At 43.7% G+C, this 15,147-nt stretch overlaps 1 protein-coding gene across 1 annotated transcript in view; it reads right to left on the bottom strand.

Annotated features, from left to right (window-relative positions):
- LOC138247042 (uncharacterized) overlaps positions 1–13,475 on the bottom strand; it is a 120,865-nt gene extending 107,390 nt beyond the window's left edge. Inside the window, exons 1-2 of the mRNA XM_069201792.1 lie at positions 13,398–13,475; positions 12,878–12,931 (exon numbers count right to left, since the gene is read on the bottom strand). Coding sequence (XP_069057893.1) covers positions 12,878–12,931; positions 13,398–13,475 — 132 coding nt within the window. The remainder of the gene's footprint in view (positions 1–12,877; positions 12,932–13,397) is intronic.
- Positions 13,476–15,147: the final 1,672 nt, after the last annotated feature.

The following is a 15,147-nucleotide window of genomic DNA, read 5'->3' as shown; positions in this document are numbered from 1 at the left end:
CTTCTCCAGGATATAGTACTGTTGTCAACAACATGGCCTGATTTTGTATCATCAGTTCTCATTGTTGGGTCATCATGTGTGTGACAAAGAGATGCATGGCCTTGTGTGAGTTCTGTGGAAATGCATTTGTATTGGCCAACTATTGTATGCCAACAGGTGACCGTGGTCTGCTCCGTGGGCTAAAGCTTTGAGGGTGATGATGTCTCCTAATGGTTAAATGGTCACTGTGATTGCACAACTTCACCCATGCAATTGTAGTTGTGTGAGATCCTGATTTTCCTGTGGGCAGCGGCTGGCAGTTCATATGGCATGAATGCATATAGTATGGCACATGTATGGGCCACTTAAGTGGAGTTTGTTGCTGGGGCCTACTTGACATCATGGTAATGTTTGCTAATCAGAGCTGTTGTTCAAGTGTCATCATGGGCATGTAATGACCCAATTTCTCTTTGTCTTTGCAGGGTCAGCACCAGCAAGTGAAGGAGAGGGGGCACAGCCAAGTGAGGAAGCATCTGGCCCCGGGACCTCGGGTCAAGACACCACTAATGTAGAGGGGCCCAGTGGCCCGGAGGGCAAGGGAAGTTCCACAGAGAAGACTGAAACATCATCAGATTCTTCTTCCAGTGGACACTCCCTAGTGGTGGTGGACTCATTGGGGCATCCCACTGTACCACCTGCGTTCTATCACCACCCTCCCTTTTGCTCCCCATCAAGTTGGCCGTGCCTGCTCACCAAAGAGGGTGGGCGTCTCCTTCGCTGCAGGCACCTCCGCTCCAGCCCTTGTTATCCCTGCTGCCCTCAGTGAGGAGGTTATTGATAGGGGTGTGCGGGAAGCTCTGCTCCGCTGACAGAGCTAGCTGAGTTTTTGGAACTCCATGTTCGTCTTGGGGCACAGAGTTATCAGCCGGTGCGCACTGCAGGCCAGTATGGGCTGCACAGCGCAAGTGCAGACAGTCTGCGCTTGCGCTGTGCAACCCATAACTGGGCTGCAGCATGCACTGGAGCAGAGCTAGAGAGAGGCAATTGCTGAAGAAGACTCATTGTTGTCGGACGAGGAGAGGAGGGCCCCCGGGAAGGCCCAGGTAAGTCCTGGTTTCATTCTTTTGTTGTTGTTCTTGCACACTGGTGCACAAACAAGGACTGAAATGGCAGCTTTTGCTGCCTATTGCCCTGGTCTGCATTCAGGCCAGGACCGTAGGCAGTAAAATCTGCCAGGCCTCTTGTGCACCGGCCTGTCCTGTTGAGAATGAACGGCCACTTTGAATGCCATCCAGGGATTGGCAACCCAACTCCAGCAGACTAATGCATTCCTGGAAGGCATTCATGGTGTATTGTCTGGCCTACAGAGATCTTTTCAGGCTCTGGAATCCACACTGATGGCAGCCAGTCACCTCTATCTTCCATCCCCTTCCACCTCCCTCTTCCCACCCCAAATCCCCCCTTCCCCTACCTACCCAAAGCATACAGACAGATCTGCACGCATCCACATCAACAAACGGGGAGTGCACACAAACAAAAGCACCAGAAAACACACTGGCATGCAAGCAAACATCAGCCCCCCCAGACACAACAACTTCCCTAGACACCCTCACCACCCCCAGCATCACACACACCACATCCAACATACCCACAGGCACCACACCAATAGTGACACACCCACTACACCTATCATACCAGCAGACACCGCCCCAGCAGACCCCCAGACATTCACTACAAGCACCACACCTACAGACTCAGACACATCTACATTCCCCTCATCCAGCCCAATAGTCACACACACATCCACCTCTCTATCCCCCACCACCACCCAGTCCCCCAAGACACACAAACGCCATCACTCACCCACCCCAAGAAACACACACCGCACATAAGCATACCTCCCAGAAGCACGCCCTCACGACATCCACACCAACACAGCAGACAACCTCTCCCTCGACCTCCAAATCCTGACCCCTTCTGTTGACCGTCCCCATTTCCTAAGAAAGTTTTTTTTTTTACCTTGACCTCTCCCCTGTTCCCTGCAACCTCTGTCTCAAACCCAAGAGGCCTCCACCCACTTCCCAGCCCCTCTCTTCCACCTCCCAGACCTCCCCTGTCCCTCTGCAAGCATCCATACCTCTCCACCCCAAGAAAAGCCCACCCCTCCCAAAAACAAGACCACCCATCCCAAGCCCAAACCCCCTATCCCAAATCCAAAGATAATTCCTAAGGTGCCTGCCTGCCCCCTTGATGCCCCTTCCTCTGGAGGTTCCATGGCAGTGAGGAGTCAAGTTTAGGCACAGCAGTGTACTATTATTGGACTTTATATGGATGAGCCCATGGCCTTTAAAATCTTGCTAGTTAATAAACCCAAACAGTTGATTGTTTGGATATACATTTGTACTGCAATTCATTTTCCACCTTAAAGTTGTGCCTAAGTGACTTATGTTGTTTCTACAGTTGTGTGTGTTTCAGCCTGCTTGTTGATTCATTTGCTCTTGTTTGCAGTATCTGACTTTGTGGGCAATGCTGGTGTCCCTCAAGATAAGGGTATATGTTGAGTGTATTGATATGTGGGTGTAAATGCAATGGTGGTGTCATGGCATTGTGTACTGTTTGTTCAGGTAAGTATTTCATCATGTGTTGTCCAATGTGTGCATGTATGGTGTTGGACCTGCCCCCCTCATATGGCTTATGGATGTATCTAATGTGTGTCAGTGTGTCTTTTGTTTGTGCAGACATGGAGTGTGTTCAGTTGTGCTAGCTTCATTTGCATTTGACTGTGCATGTGTCCATTTAACTGCATGTCCTTTGCAGATAGCTCCTGGAGAAGTATGACCCATGCAGTTCACCTGTACTTCCACATTGTGCAGTTGAGCATGTGATTTGAGTGTAGTACTGTTTGTCCCTGTGACACATGTAGGGCCATTTCCTTTGCACATGATGTTTGAGGGGTGTGTGGAAAGTGATATGTGGCCTAGTGCAGCCTCCTTCCCTGAGTGCTCCTGATGCCACCATCTCTATTGTGCAGGTATTGTTAGCATAGTGCTCTTTGTCTATTGGTCCTCCTGTCTATTGCACATGCCATTGTCCTTCCATTGTGCTGTGATGAGTGTGTCCATTGCAGGGCTGTTTACTAAGAGTGTTGTTTGTGTTCCATGCCACATTGATATATATGTGTGTTATAGGTGAGGTCATTCCATGGCCTGTGTGGAATGTGAGTGTGTGAGTTGTATTTGTGGATGTGATGTTTGTGTGTTGTTGGTGATGTGTGAGACAATGCTGTGTAGCCTTCACTATCCCTTTGCCTGAGATGTGTGGATGTGTGTTTTTGTGTAGTATTGCCGTGCAGTGTAATTGACCTGCCCAAAGGGGGTGTATTGTGACTGTGAATGGGTCCATCTTTATATATGATTTGACTGTGTCCATGATGAGACATGTACTTGGTGCCCATAGCGTAATCCCCATATGATGTGGACTACAGCGCTACAATCTATTGTTATGGGAAATTACACAGGTAGGTGTGTGTACTTACGGTCGGTTGCTCCCACTGCGGCGTTGATTTTGTGCTTCATTGATGATCAATAACAGCGGTAGGACGTGTGTGCTGGGTTCTATGGCAGCATCAGAAGTGTAAAGCTGCCTGCAGGTGGTAGGACCGCCACAGTCACATTGTCTCTGTGCAACCTCGTAATGTGTCTAGTGAAAAACAGGCTCTGCCGGCCTGTTTGTGCTGCCTTGTGGTGCTGGCGGAACTGCAGCAGTCTTTGCTCCATAGGCCAGCAAGACTCGTAATACAGCGGTCCGACCGCCATACCGACAGTGGTCGGACCACCACTGCCACCATGGTGGTCGACAGACTGCCAAACTTGTAAAGAGGCCCTTGATGTTTCAATTTGCAATTCTTTTGTTTACCTGGTATCTGGTTTTCAAATCTTTGGGTTGCTCTGGTGGCTGTTTTTTTATTATAGTTGTGGTATTTTTGGTAAATGTTTCGTGGTATCTCCTGTTGTAAAAAAGTAGAACATTATTACTATTTTTGTAATAGGAGTTGTGGTACTATTTTGATTCCTTCATTTTTGTTGAATTTATAAAGTTTAAATATTTTTCTACGGAAAGTACGTTAGATTGTTATTTTGTTAGTCAAAAGCACATAAGTATTTTAATTGGTTAACTATAATAGAAAAAATTTGACTAACATATAGTTTTGTGTTGTTACCTTTTTTAAATTATAGTGGAGTATTTAGGTTTTGCATAAATGGATGTGTGATTCGTTTCTGTTGTCAGAATTATTACACAATTGTTACATTTTTTCTAGTACTCCATAGTGCCAAAAGACGAAATAATGGATCATTTGTGTGTGTTCCTCTCTTGAAAAAAATATAAAAACTTAATTATTACCCTTAAAATAAGGAAAGGTGTCTATTACCTGTTTGTTTTTTTACCTGCGAGTAGCGCTGCTGATTTGAAAATGGACTGAAAAGAGTCCTTCAAGGACTAGTACACAATGGGAGTTCTTTTCTTGAAAAATACCTATATACTTGATACTATTGTCCGTGAATTTCTAATAAGAGTGTTTTGTGCTCTTACGTGTGAACTTACACTGCAGGAAAGTAGGTGGCTCTCTTTGGTGAAGCTGACACTTGCCAGTGCTTCACCTCCACACAGCTGTCACCTGCTGAGTGCTGACAAAATGCATGTCTGTCGACTTATCTGTGTTTAATTTACTTGCATTCTTTTTGAAAAAATTTTTGGGAATGTCAATTTTATTTCAGAATTATTTCTGATTGGAACATGATTTACTGTTGTGAACATTTTTTGTCAAATGTATGGACTTTGTCAATTGTCAGAAAATGGGTGCAATCTTGGTAGGGGGCTGTACATTCCAATTTTGCTTTTCACATAGAAAAGTTTATTATGTGTTCCCAATTTATACATCAATATTTAAAAAAACAAAAAAGGGATAAATAATATTGATTTTAAGCTATGCATGGTAAAAAAATAGCATTGTAAATGCAACTTACATAGAGTTACTTTAAAACTCGTGCTACAGTCTAGTGTGGCAAAAACGGAGTGCTAAAGTACTCTGTAAATATACGTGTAGTAACAACAACTGTAAGGAATTTTTCCTTACTGCTTCATCGCAGGCCCCTGTGGTCGCTTCCTGTGCATCGGCTCCACCGCCATCCTCGCTCGCGGCTTCATTTAGCCTGAGGTCTGAGCTGCGGGGCCGCACCGGCTTGCACCCTGCCATGTTTTCCTCCTGCATGTCCTGGAGGAATTATGGGGAAATTGCCCTTCCTACGTGCTTGCATTTCAAAACACCGCATGCAGGAAGATTGCTATGACATCATTCAATTCACATATGCCTCTACATACATAATTAGATGTATTGCGCTAAAAAATATTCTGCGATTCCTGAATTTTTTTTCTTATGTTTATTGTAACTTAGAATCTTTAACCATTATTTAACTTCCCAATTCAAGATTTCTGAACTACTTCTTAGATTTCATGATATCTTGTTTTACACCATAAAAGGGGAGTCCATCTTGAGTGTGGTTTGATTGCTTGCTCACTCAACTCAATTACTGCTGGTTACTCCTTGCTCCTCGCTCTGCTGACTGACCTGCTCATCTGGAAAGTTTTTCTGCTGTTCAATGTTTCCCTCCTGATGGATACTATTCTAGACTCCCAGTTACATTCTGGAGCTGTGTTCTTTTTCTGGCCTACTAGGCTGTTCCTATACACCAAGAAGATGCTGCAACCGTCTCCAAGAAGACCTTCTCCTGACCTGCTCCTGACAACACTGATCAAAGACATATCTCGTCCATGGAACATGCCATGGTTTTCCTGCTTGTAACTGATTAAGAAGCAGCATAGAATGCTGCAATGTATTCCAAATGTAGACAAATAAAGATAAATTTCGAGAAATTATGTGAATAGCCACAAATACAAACAGAAGCTATATTTACTGTTCATAAGTATGAAATACCTAAAAGTAGTTTTATAAATGACATATGTAAGTGTGAAGACTTTGGAGCATCCAGGGGAGTAACATGGGCACTTGTAGCCCTTGTAGCATGTGGTTGGCCCTAACTCTTCAGGGGGGCCAAAATCAGCCGAAGGAGTAACTTTAAGATTTGGGAGTCTCAGGGGCCCCTCATTACATTCTGCAGGTGGACCACATAATTTTGTTTAATGCCACTGGAGCTATCAGTATTATTATTATACCTTTCATATTGTCCATTGTTTGCATGCTTTAAAAGGAATACACAAAATGAATACTAAGACAAAAAAGGACTGCGCACCTACAGTACAAAGACAATTGTTAGCAATATTAGAGAAACAAAAAATGTAATTACTAAATTAACTTTTAAAATGTGTGCCATGGATTTACAATCACTGTTAAACATTTAGAACCTTGATATGCAACCTAAAGAACAAGTTACTTACCTTCGGTAACGCTTTTTCTGGTGGATACAATAGCTACGTGTGGATTCCTCACCTTATGAATTCTCTCAATGCGTCAGCATTTGACGGAAATGTTTTCCTAGCTCTCCATGTCGATGAGGACGTCACAATTACATGGCTCCGCACACGACTCCGTCTGCGTCATCTGAGCCATAAGAAGTCCTCGCTGGCGTGCTGACGTCAGTTTCACCACTTTTTTTTTCGTGCCTGTGAGGCGAACAGGTGAATACCGACATCACAAGGACAACATGTGCCAACTCAATATATATACATTAAAAAAGCTTATATATATAGATATATATATATATATCTATATATATATATATATATAGATATATATATATATATATATCATGTAACATCAATAGTACTCTTGGTATGACCAGACAGGCAACGGGTGGAACTGTGAGGAATCCCCAGGTAGCTACTGTATCCACCAGAAAAAGCGTTACCGAAGGTAAGTAACTTGTTCTTCTGATGGATACAACTACCTGTGGATTCCTCACCTTATGAATAGAATCCCAAAGAAGTCTCACACTCGGAAGTGGGTGCCTGACTGGTCAAACCAAGAAGTCCTGCAAAACAGAACAGGCAAAATGACCATCCCTCTTCACTTCCGAATCTAAACAATAATGCTTTCCGAAAGTGTGGAGGGAAGCCCAAGTTGCTGCCTTACAAATAATAGCAACACCACACCTCTAGCTAAAGCCAAAGTGGTAGGCTCAGCCCTGGTGGAATGGGCCCTAATGCCCTCAGGAGGAACCATCTTTGCTAGCGAATAACAAATCTTTATGCAAAGAATGACCCACCCTGAAAGAGTCCTGTTGTGGATAGCTTTGCCTTTCATTTTGCCCACATATCCATTGAAGAGCTGATCATCAATTCTGAAGTCTCTTGTCCTTTTTATATAGAAGCTCAGGGCCCTTCTCAGATCCAAGTGATGCAGCCTCGTGATCGTCCGAAAAGTGCAGACTGAGACCGTCCGCACATACGTTGAGAACTCCAGCCAGATGGTTTGCTACTATGCAAATCTGATGGTCCTGTGCCCAGGACCAGAGCCGCAGAGCCCCTCTGCTGAGAAGGTACGACCCTACTCCTCCCTGCTTGCTGATGTACCACATTGTGGTAGTGTTGTCTGTTGAAACTTGAACCAACTGACTGTGAATGGACAGGAGGAAGGCCTTGAGAGCCTGACATATTACCAGCAATTACAACAGATTGATGTGAAACATCTGTTCTATCAGATACCAAAGGCATTTGATCTCTATGTCCCCCAGAAGAGCTCCCCAACCCTAGAGTGGAAGCATCCGTTATGAATGTGGTCACTGGAGGTGGAAGACAAAACGGCCTTCCTTGAGAGAGATTGCTGTCCACAGTTCACCATCACAGATCCACCGGAGTGTCTCTGGAGATCGTTATTGACTCCTCGAGATCCCCTTTGTGTTGAAACCAGTGATTGCGGAGGCACCACCGGAGAGCCCTTATGTGCCAACATGCGTAAGTGACCAACAAAATACAGGATCGAACAGACCGAGCAGATAGGACCTTGAGGACTGGAACAGCAGTTCCCTTTTGAAACATTGAAATCAATGCCTGAATGTCCTGAATCTTCTGTGGAGGAGGGTAGGCCCGATTCAATGTTGTGTCCAGAGCTGCCCCTATGAACAGGAGGCGTTGAGAGGGCTCCAGGTGAGACTTAGGCATGTTTACCATAAAAAGCCCAAACTGAACAACTAGGTTGTCACCTGCAAATGATGCAGCACAAACTCTGGGGACTCAGCTTTGATCAGTCAATCATCTGGGTAAGGGAATACAGATATGCACTTCCTTCTGAGGTCCGCTGAAACCACTGCCATCACCTTTCTGAAGACTCAAGATACAGAAGTAAGATGAAAACAAAGGACCGCAAACTGGTAGTGCTGCGATCCAACCATCAACCGGAGATACTTCCTGTGCGACTTCAGAATAGGGATATGAAAATAAGCATCTTGCAAGTCGATAGACACCATCCAGTCCTTGTTCAACGCAAGAAGCACCTGTGCTAGGGTCAGCATTTTCATCTTTTCCTGTTTGAGGAACCAATTCAAATTTCTCAGGTCCAAGACAGGATGCAATCAATCATCCTTCTTGGGAATCAGGAAATACCTTGAATAACATCCCTGACCCCTGCCCTGCTCTGGGACCAACTCCACTGCACTTTTAAAACAAAGGGTGTGCACCTCCTGCTGAAGCAACAGGAGAAGTTCTTCTGAGCAAAATGAATGAAGGAGAGGTAAGGGGCGAAGAAATTCCCAAAAGGGAACGGCATAACCTTTTCTCACTACGCTCAACACTCAATAGTCAGATATTATTAACTCCCAGTTTTGGAGAAAATGTAACAGCCTTCCACCTATGGGTAAGACATGCTGGAGAATGGAGCGAGAACTAGATCTGGTTCCATGGCTGGATTCACCCAGAGGATGAAGAAGAGGAGGAAGGCTGCTAAACTACTCCCCGTACTCTAACTCTCCCACGACCCCCATAGGACCTGTAGAGAGGGTTGGCAGGCTGTTGGATCTGGGACTGCTGTGTCCCACGCAAGGATGACCCACCACCAAGTCCTCTGAGCCTACAGAAAGCCTGAAGGCCCAACGATTTTGCAGTGGCTCTGCTATCCTTGCACCTTTCCAGGATGGAGTCCGCCTTTACCCCAAACATTCTTGCACTATTAAATGGGAGGTCAATCAATGTAGCCTACACATCAGAGGAAAAACCAGAACCTCCGAGCCAAGCATGCCTCCTAATCGTAATGGAAGTCCCCAAGGCTCTAGCAACTGAGCCCGCAGTGTTCAGACCTGACTGAATCACCTGCTTAGCTGCCCCTTGACTGTCCTGCAACAGTTCAGTAGAATGTTCCTGTACTTCCTGCTGCAATTTATGGATGACCACCTTCACCGTATCCATTAGGGCATAGATGTACCTCCCCAGTACACAAGTTGCATTCAGCGATTTTAAGGCCATGCTTCCTGAGAAGAAGCATTTCTTTGCCGACTTCTCCATGCGCTTTGACTCCCTATCAGATGGTGTTGTAGGGAATGATCCCAGAGCTGATCTTGAAGAACAAGAAGCTTGCACCACCAAGCTTTCTGGTGCTGGGTGTTGGGACAAAAATTGTGGATCACCTGGAGCAACTTTGTACCTTCTGGCTACAGTCTTTGGAACCGCAGATATAGTAGCTGGTTTATTCCATATTTCTAATATGGGCTGTGTCAAAGTGTCATTGAATGGGAGAAGGGACGTAGAACCTCTGTCAGAATATTGTTTTTTAACTCTGATGCAGGCAGTGGGAAGTCAAACATTTTTGCTGCCTTCCTAATCACCCCTTGGTAGGTAGTTGCTTCTGTTGAGAGTTCACCTCCAGGGGTCAAAAGCTCTCACTCAGGGGATGTATCCAACCCACTAGCAGTTTCTAATCCCTGGAAATCATCCAAAGGCCCAGGAATTTCTCCTTCTTCCTACTGTTGTTGTTGTTCCTCAAGATACTGCTGCTCTTCCAGAAGTCTTAAGGCCTTCCTTCTAGACCTTAGCCTAGACTCCAAATGTGGCATTGACAGAGAATTCATCGACGTTGACGGACGTCCTTAAAGGAGAGGGCAAGACTGGTGGAAGAGGTGGAGGAGGAGGAGCCAAATCCACGCTGGAGTAGATCTATCCGACCCTGGCACTGGCGCCGCCGGCGCCATCATCTGGGGTTGAAGTAGTGACTTTCTCGGCACCGTGCCACTACCATCGAAAGGTGTTGCTGGTAAAAAGGGTATAAATGGAGCCTGCTTATACAGTGCTGGCAACCCCAGCGTAAAAGCCACTGGACCCATGGGACCAGCAGGTGCTCCAGAGGGGACCATTGCCCTATTAAAAATGCTAAACAGCATTCAGGAACAAAGACAGATCTGCTCCTGTAGCTGGAAAGGCAGAATACTCTTGTTTCACTTGTGTGGCTGTGCTGGATCTGGTGCCCAAGCCCCACACTCCTGACCTTGGGAGGGTGCAGGGGAAAAATGAGCAGTTGGACTCATAGGTGACTCTGAGATCTCAATCAAAGTCCGTGCCGGAGATGCCTGAGGTAACTGTGGTTGGGGAGTCTTCCCAAGACGTGCGGTGCCGTGACCTCAAAAAGGGAGACACCAACCCATATCTAGATGAGTGGCGTACCCATATCTGTGACTCATGTCGTTGACATTGCTTCTTGTGAGACCTTGATGACCTGTGTGACGAAGTATCCTGAGTCCTCGAGCTTCATCGACCTCTTTTCTCTTTCTTTGCCTTTGATAGAAAGAGCTTTGCCTCCCTCTCTTTTAGAGCATTTGGGTTAATGCGTTGGTAGGACGAGCAACCTGCCACTTTGTGATCCGAGCTCAAACACCAGAGGCAGTTCTATGGGCAGATCCTCCACTTACATATGACCCCCACACTCGCTACAAGGTTTGAACCTGGATTTCTTTAGGGAACTGACGTCAGCAAGATGGCGAGGACTTCTTATGGCTCAGATTACGTCAGACGGAGTCGCGTGCGGAGCAGTGTAATTGTGACATACTCGTCGATGTGGAGAGCTAGGAAAAAATGTCAGTTGAATGCTGGCTCACTGGGAGAATTCATAAGGTGAGGAATCCACAGGTAAATGTATCAACCAGAAATATATGTCACACTTTAAAAACAAACAGTCTACAAATTTATCGAGAGGTTCTGAAGTTTTTAGGTATTTTTTGCTAACTAAAGCATCCTCCTACCATTTACTTGTCTTTCCAAGCAGATTTCCAGCCATGAACACATCCGTGAATCTATTTGCAACAAGAGTCTTGGAAAAATCAAAGGAAGTGAAAAGAGAATTTGTATTCATTTTATAGAGTAATAGCAGGCCATTCCAAAAAATATGTATCAAATAAAAATGACTTTTTTGGCCCCATTATTGTTAAATTTGGGTCATTTGGGCCCATTCCATTTTTAAATGGAAAATGAGAAGTGCCACATATGACAAAACAACTGTAGGACTTTGCGCTATGCAGACCCTCATTGAGAATTTTGAGTGTAAAGGTTTACAGGGAATTCATGGCTGAAAGTCTTATGGTTGCCTCTGACTCATTCTTCACCAATAGAAGTTTCTGCATGGTTACAACTGGCAGGTGCTGTGGTGACTCTGAAACGTAATTACAAACTGATGTTTATGGTGTTTTAAATGTCAACACATTATTTCTGCTGCTGTTTACTTGCCATTTCCCAAAAACTCCCCACCGTTGTCAAAACTGGCAGAACTTTCCAAGAAATTGAAACAGAATTGATAAGTGAAACTCAGACATGGCACTTCTAGAATGTTTTGCTAGTGGCGAATATGAAAAAAATAATCTCCTGAAATTCTGAAGGAAGTTGAAATCTCTAGGCAGCTTTTTTTGGGATTTTGTTTTCTAATTTTAAGGGATGGCAAATGCTTAATAATGCAAAATTAATGGTTGATCTGGCAAACTTCTTCCAGGTGCCACGTTTCCAATGGATCTCTGTTTGTCATTACATTTAAACTCTGGAAGAAAACTGTAAGAGAATTGTAAAGCTGTTTTTCTTAAAAATATGAAAATAAATGGTATTTTTATAATGTTCAGAGACTGAACATTCAAGGTCACAGTTGCATAAAACTGAGAACAAGGCTGAAGAACCTCTTTGTTAACCTCTTTTATGTAATGGCTCACTGATGTGACTCAATTGCTCACATCTGTTAGATTTTGTATTTGTCTAGTAGTTTGGCAGACACCATCATCTACAGACAGGATTAAAGCAGCTCTTCAATCACCCAGCACCATAGGTTAAGCGCACCCCTAGTCAGTGGTGTGCCGTAATTTGAAAAGGTCCCAATGCAGAATGTGAAGCGTGGCCCTATTTCTCAAGTATATACCCTGGCTTTGGGCTGAATGAGGGCCACACAAAGGGTTGGGCCTCTTAAAGATTGGGGGCCCAAATGCCCTGCAGGGGCTGCAGGGATGTGTGTTACTCCCCTGCCTTGAATATTTTGTGGAATATTGCTGACCTCAATATACATTTACAGTAATTTAGATTTTTTTTAACAACTGGCATACCTCTTTTTCACCAATTACTGTTATAATTCACAATATTCAAGTAACATGAATTATTTTTTTGGTTATCTAAAAGACAAAAAATTCATTCCTTAGTTTGCAAAGTCCAGTGACTAGAAAATGACAATTTCTTCAAATTCAAAAGGAGGCTGGACATCCACTTCTCCATTGAGGATATCAGCTGTCACATATCTGTGTGGATTGGGTTTCTCTGGATTTGAAAGCATCAAGTGCCCACAGACATGCATGTATGACCAGTGGAGTCATGAATTTTATTTGAAAATACATAGTGGAGACATGCAATTTTTGAGAATTTGAGGGTAACTCACCTTGCTCCCAATGGCTTTCATTTGTGTTTGCAATTGACACATGTTGTGATGAACCTGAAACAGAATTACAAAATTTTGTTAATTTTGTTTTAAACATGAACACATTATTTCCATTGCTAGAGACTTAACATTTTTTCCACGTTGTCAAAGTTTTTTGGGTTCTCTGAAAAACCTAGAAAAAGAACAGCTTGTACATGATATTTCTAGAACGTCTTGGAACTAAACTTGAAAAACACATAAAGGGCCTTTTTATGACCTTGACGGAGGGCTTTTCCTCCATCGCAGATGTGGCGGATATCTCGTCATTGTATTACGATCCAATTATATTCAATGGAGATTGTAATACAATGGACGGGATATCCATCACATTTGTGATGGAGGAAACCCCCCGTCAAGGTCGTGTTAAGATCCACAATATCCTAAAATGCATAAAGAAGCTGAAGACATGAATCTTCAGACAGGCTGGCATCTCATATTTTTAGGTGGACTCAAATGCCTATTTTTGGCTAAAACCTCATACTTTCATGGAAGCTTTAGGAAATCCTCTTTTCTTGTCAGAGAAACCAGCTGGCTTGCTAACTTCATACAGCTGCAGCATCTTAACTGAGATTTTTCCTGCAGTTAAAGTGCCTTTTCACCACGTCTATTTTTTCATACTAGTGCTCTAAAGTGATGTGCTTACTGAAAGAGATGGATAGCCATGCATGTTCTCGAGCAACTAAAAACTAACATTTATTTGAGAGTACAAGGGTGATGTCATCAAGTTTTAATACTGTATGTTCTGAATACCTTCAGTTTGATTTTGAATCTCTAACAGAGTTCTGTCTGTTGTTGATGGTGGTGGACTCTGTGTCGAACCTGAAACAGAATTTCAAAGTGTAGTTACATTTTTTAAAACATAAAAGGAAATGATATTATAGAATCTCCTAAGACTAAAAATTCCACATATTTCAGAACACGGTTGAAGAATCTCTTCTTCATGCAGGTGTTTAATTGATGTTCAAGTGCTCTCACATCTGCCAGACTCCTGATTTCTTAAGTTTTAATAAGCACATGCATCTACTGAAAAGATGATACCTGTTATTTAAACTATGCAAATCATGCTTAAAAAGGGTTTTAAAGATGAGGTCTTAGTGTGATTGGGATAGATATTAGTCATTGTTGACCAGATGTCTTTCAACTTTCTGTTCACAACCTTTCTTCTATGGGTTTCCACTTGGCTCTTCGACTGACCCGTGTCCCCCAGCTAGTGCCTTGAGACCCCCTGGGTGATAAGCTGCGCTTTGTAAATGTTGATAGATTGAATGATTGATTGTTATAAAAGCAGAGCTGGACTTCGTATCCAAAATCAATCCTAGCAAAAATGCTTTAACTAGCCCCACTCCCTTTGTCTCCTTACACACTCTGGGCCTGATTACAACTTTGGAGGAGGGTGTTAATCCGTCCCAAATGTGACGGATATCCTGCCCACCGTATTACGAGTTCCATAGGATATAATGGACACGTAATGCGGCGGGTGGTATATCCGTCACATTTGGGACGGATTAACACCATCCTCCAAAGTTGTAATCAGGTCCTCTGTCTCTTTCTATGCATTCTCTCTCTCTCATTGTCTCCTCTCTCTTTCTTCTTTGTCTCTAATTGCTTTCACTCTACTTTCCTGATCCCTTCCCTCTCTCCTTCCCGAAGCCTCCCCATGTGTACTGCAATTAACTGCGAGTAGCTGAGGAAAGCCACAGAGGCACCAGGAGCTGCCCTGAACTTTCAATCTTGACTGGGGAAATCACCAGTGGAATAAAAGGCCTGTCTAGCCCTGCATTAAAGGTGTTATTCTCTGTGAGAAATCAGAAAAGTGTACTTTATATGTCTGTAAAACCAAATATTCAGGGAATCTTCCACCTGATATAATTTCCACATGCAAGCCATGGTGCAGCACCTCTCTTTAGCCAACCTGCTATGTCATTATATGCTGTACTTAGAGCTAACAAGCATTTCTGGGTAAAATGCTCATGTATATAATTGAATAACTAAACTGCTTCCGTATTTCTGAGATTCTGGAATGTTTTGGTTTAAAGAAGCCACAAACACTCATACAGAGCAGTGTCCAATAATTAAGAATTGAGATCGGTTAACACAATTTTAATCAAAAACACTGCTTGACTGGAAGGGAAGAAAACAATCCCAACCCCTCAAAAAAAAATTCAAAAGATGCTCATGAAAAATGCTGGAATTTTGCAGTGTCAAAGATTTTTAATTGATGTGTTCACATA

This window comes from Pleurodeles waltl, chromosome 7 (assembly GCF_031143425.1).
Source record: "Pleurodeles waltl isolate 20211129_DDA chromosome 7, aPleWal1.hap1.20221129, whole genome shotgun sequence".
Lineage (NCBI taxonomy): Eukaryota > Metazoa > Chordata > Amphibia > Caudata > Salamandridae > Pleurodeles > Pleurodeles waltl.
The sequence above is the reverse complement of the archived record's forward strand: the minus strand, read 5'-3'. Positions and strand labels throughout refer to the sequence as shown.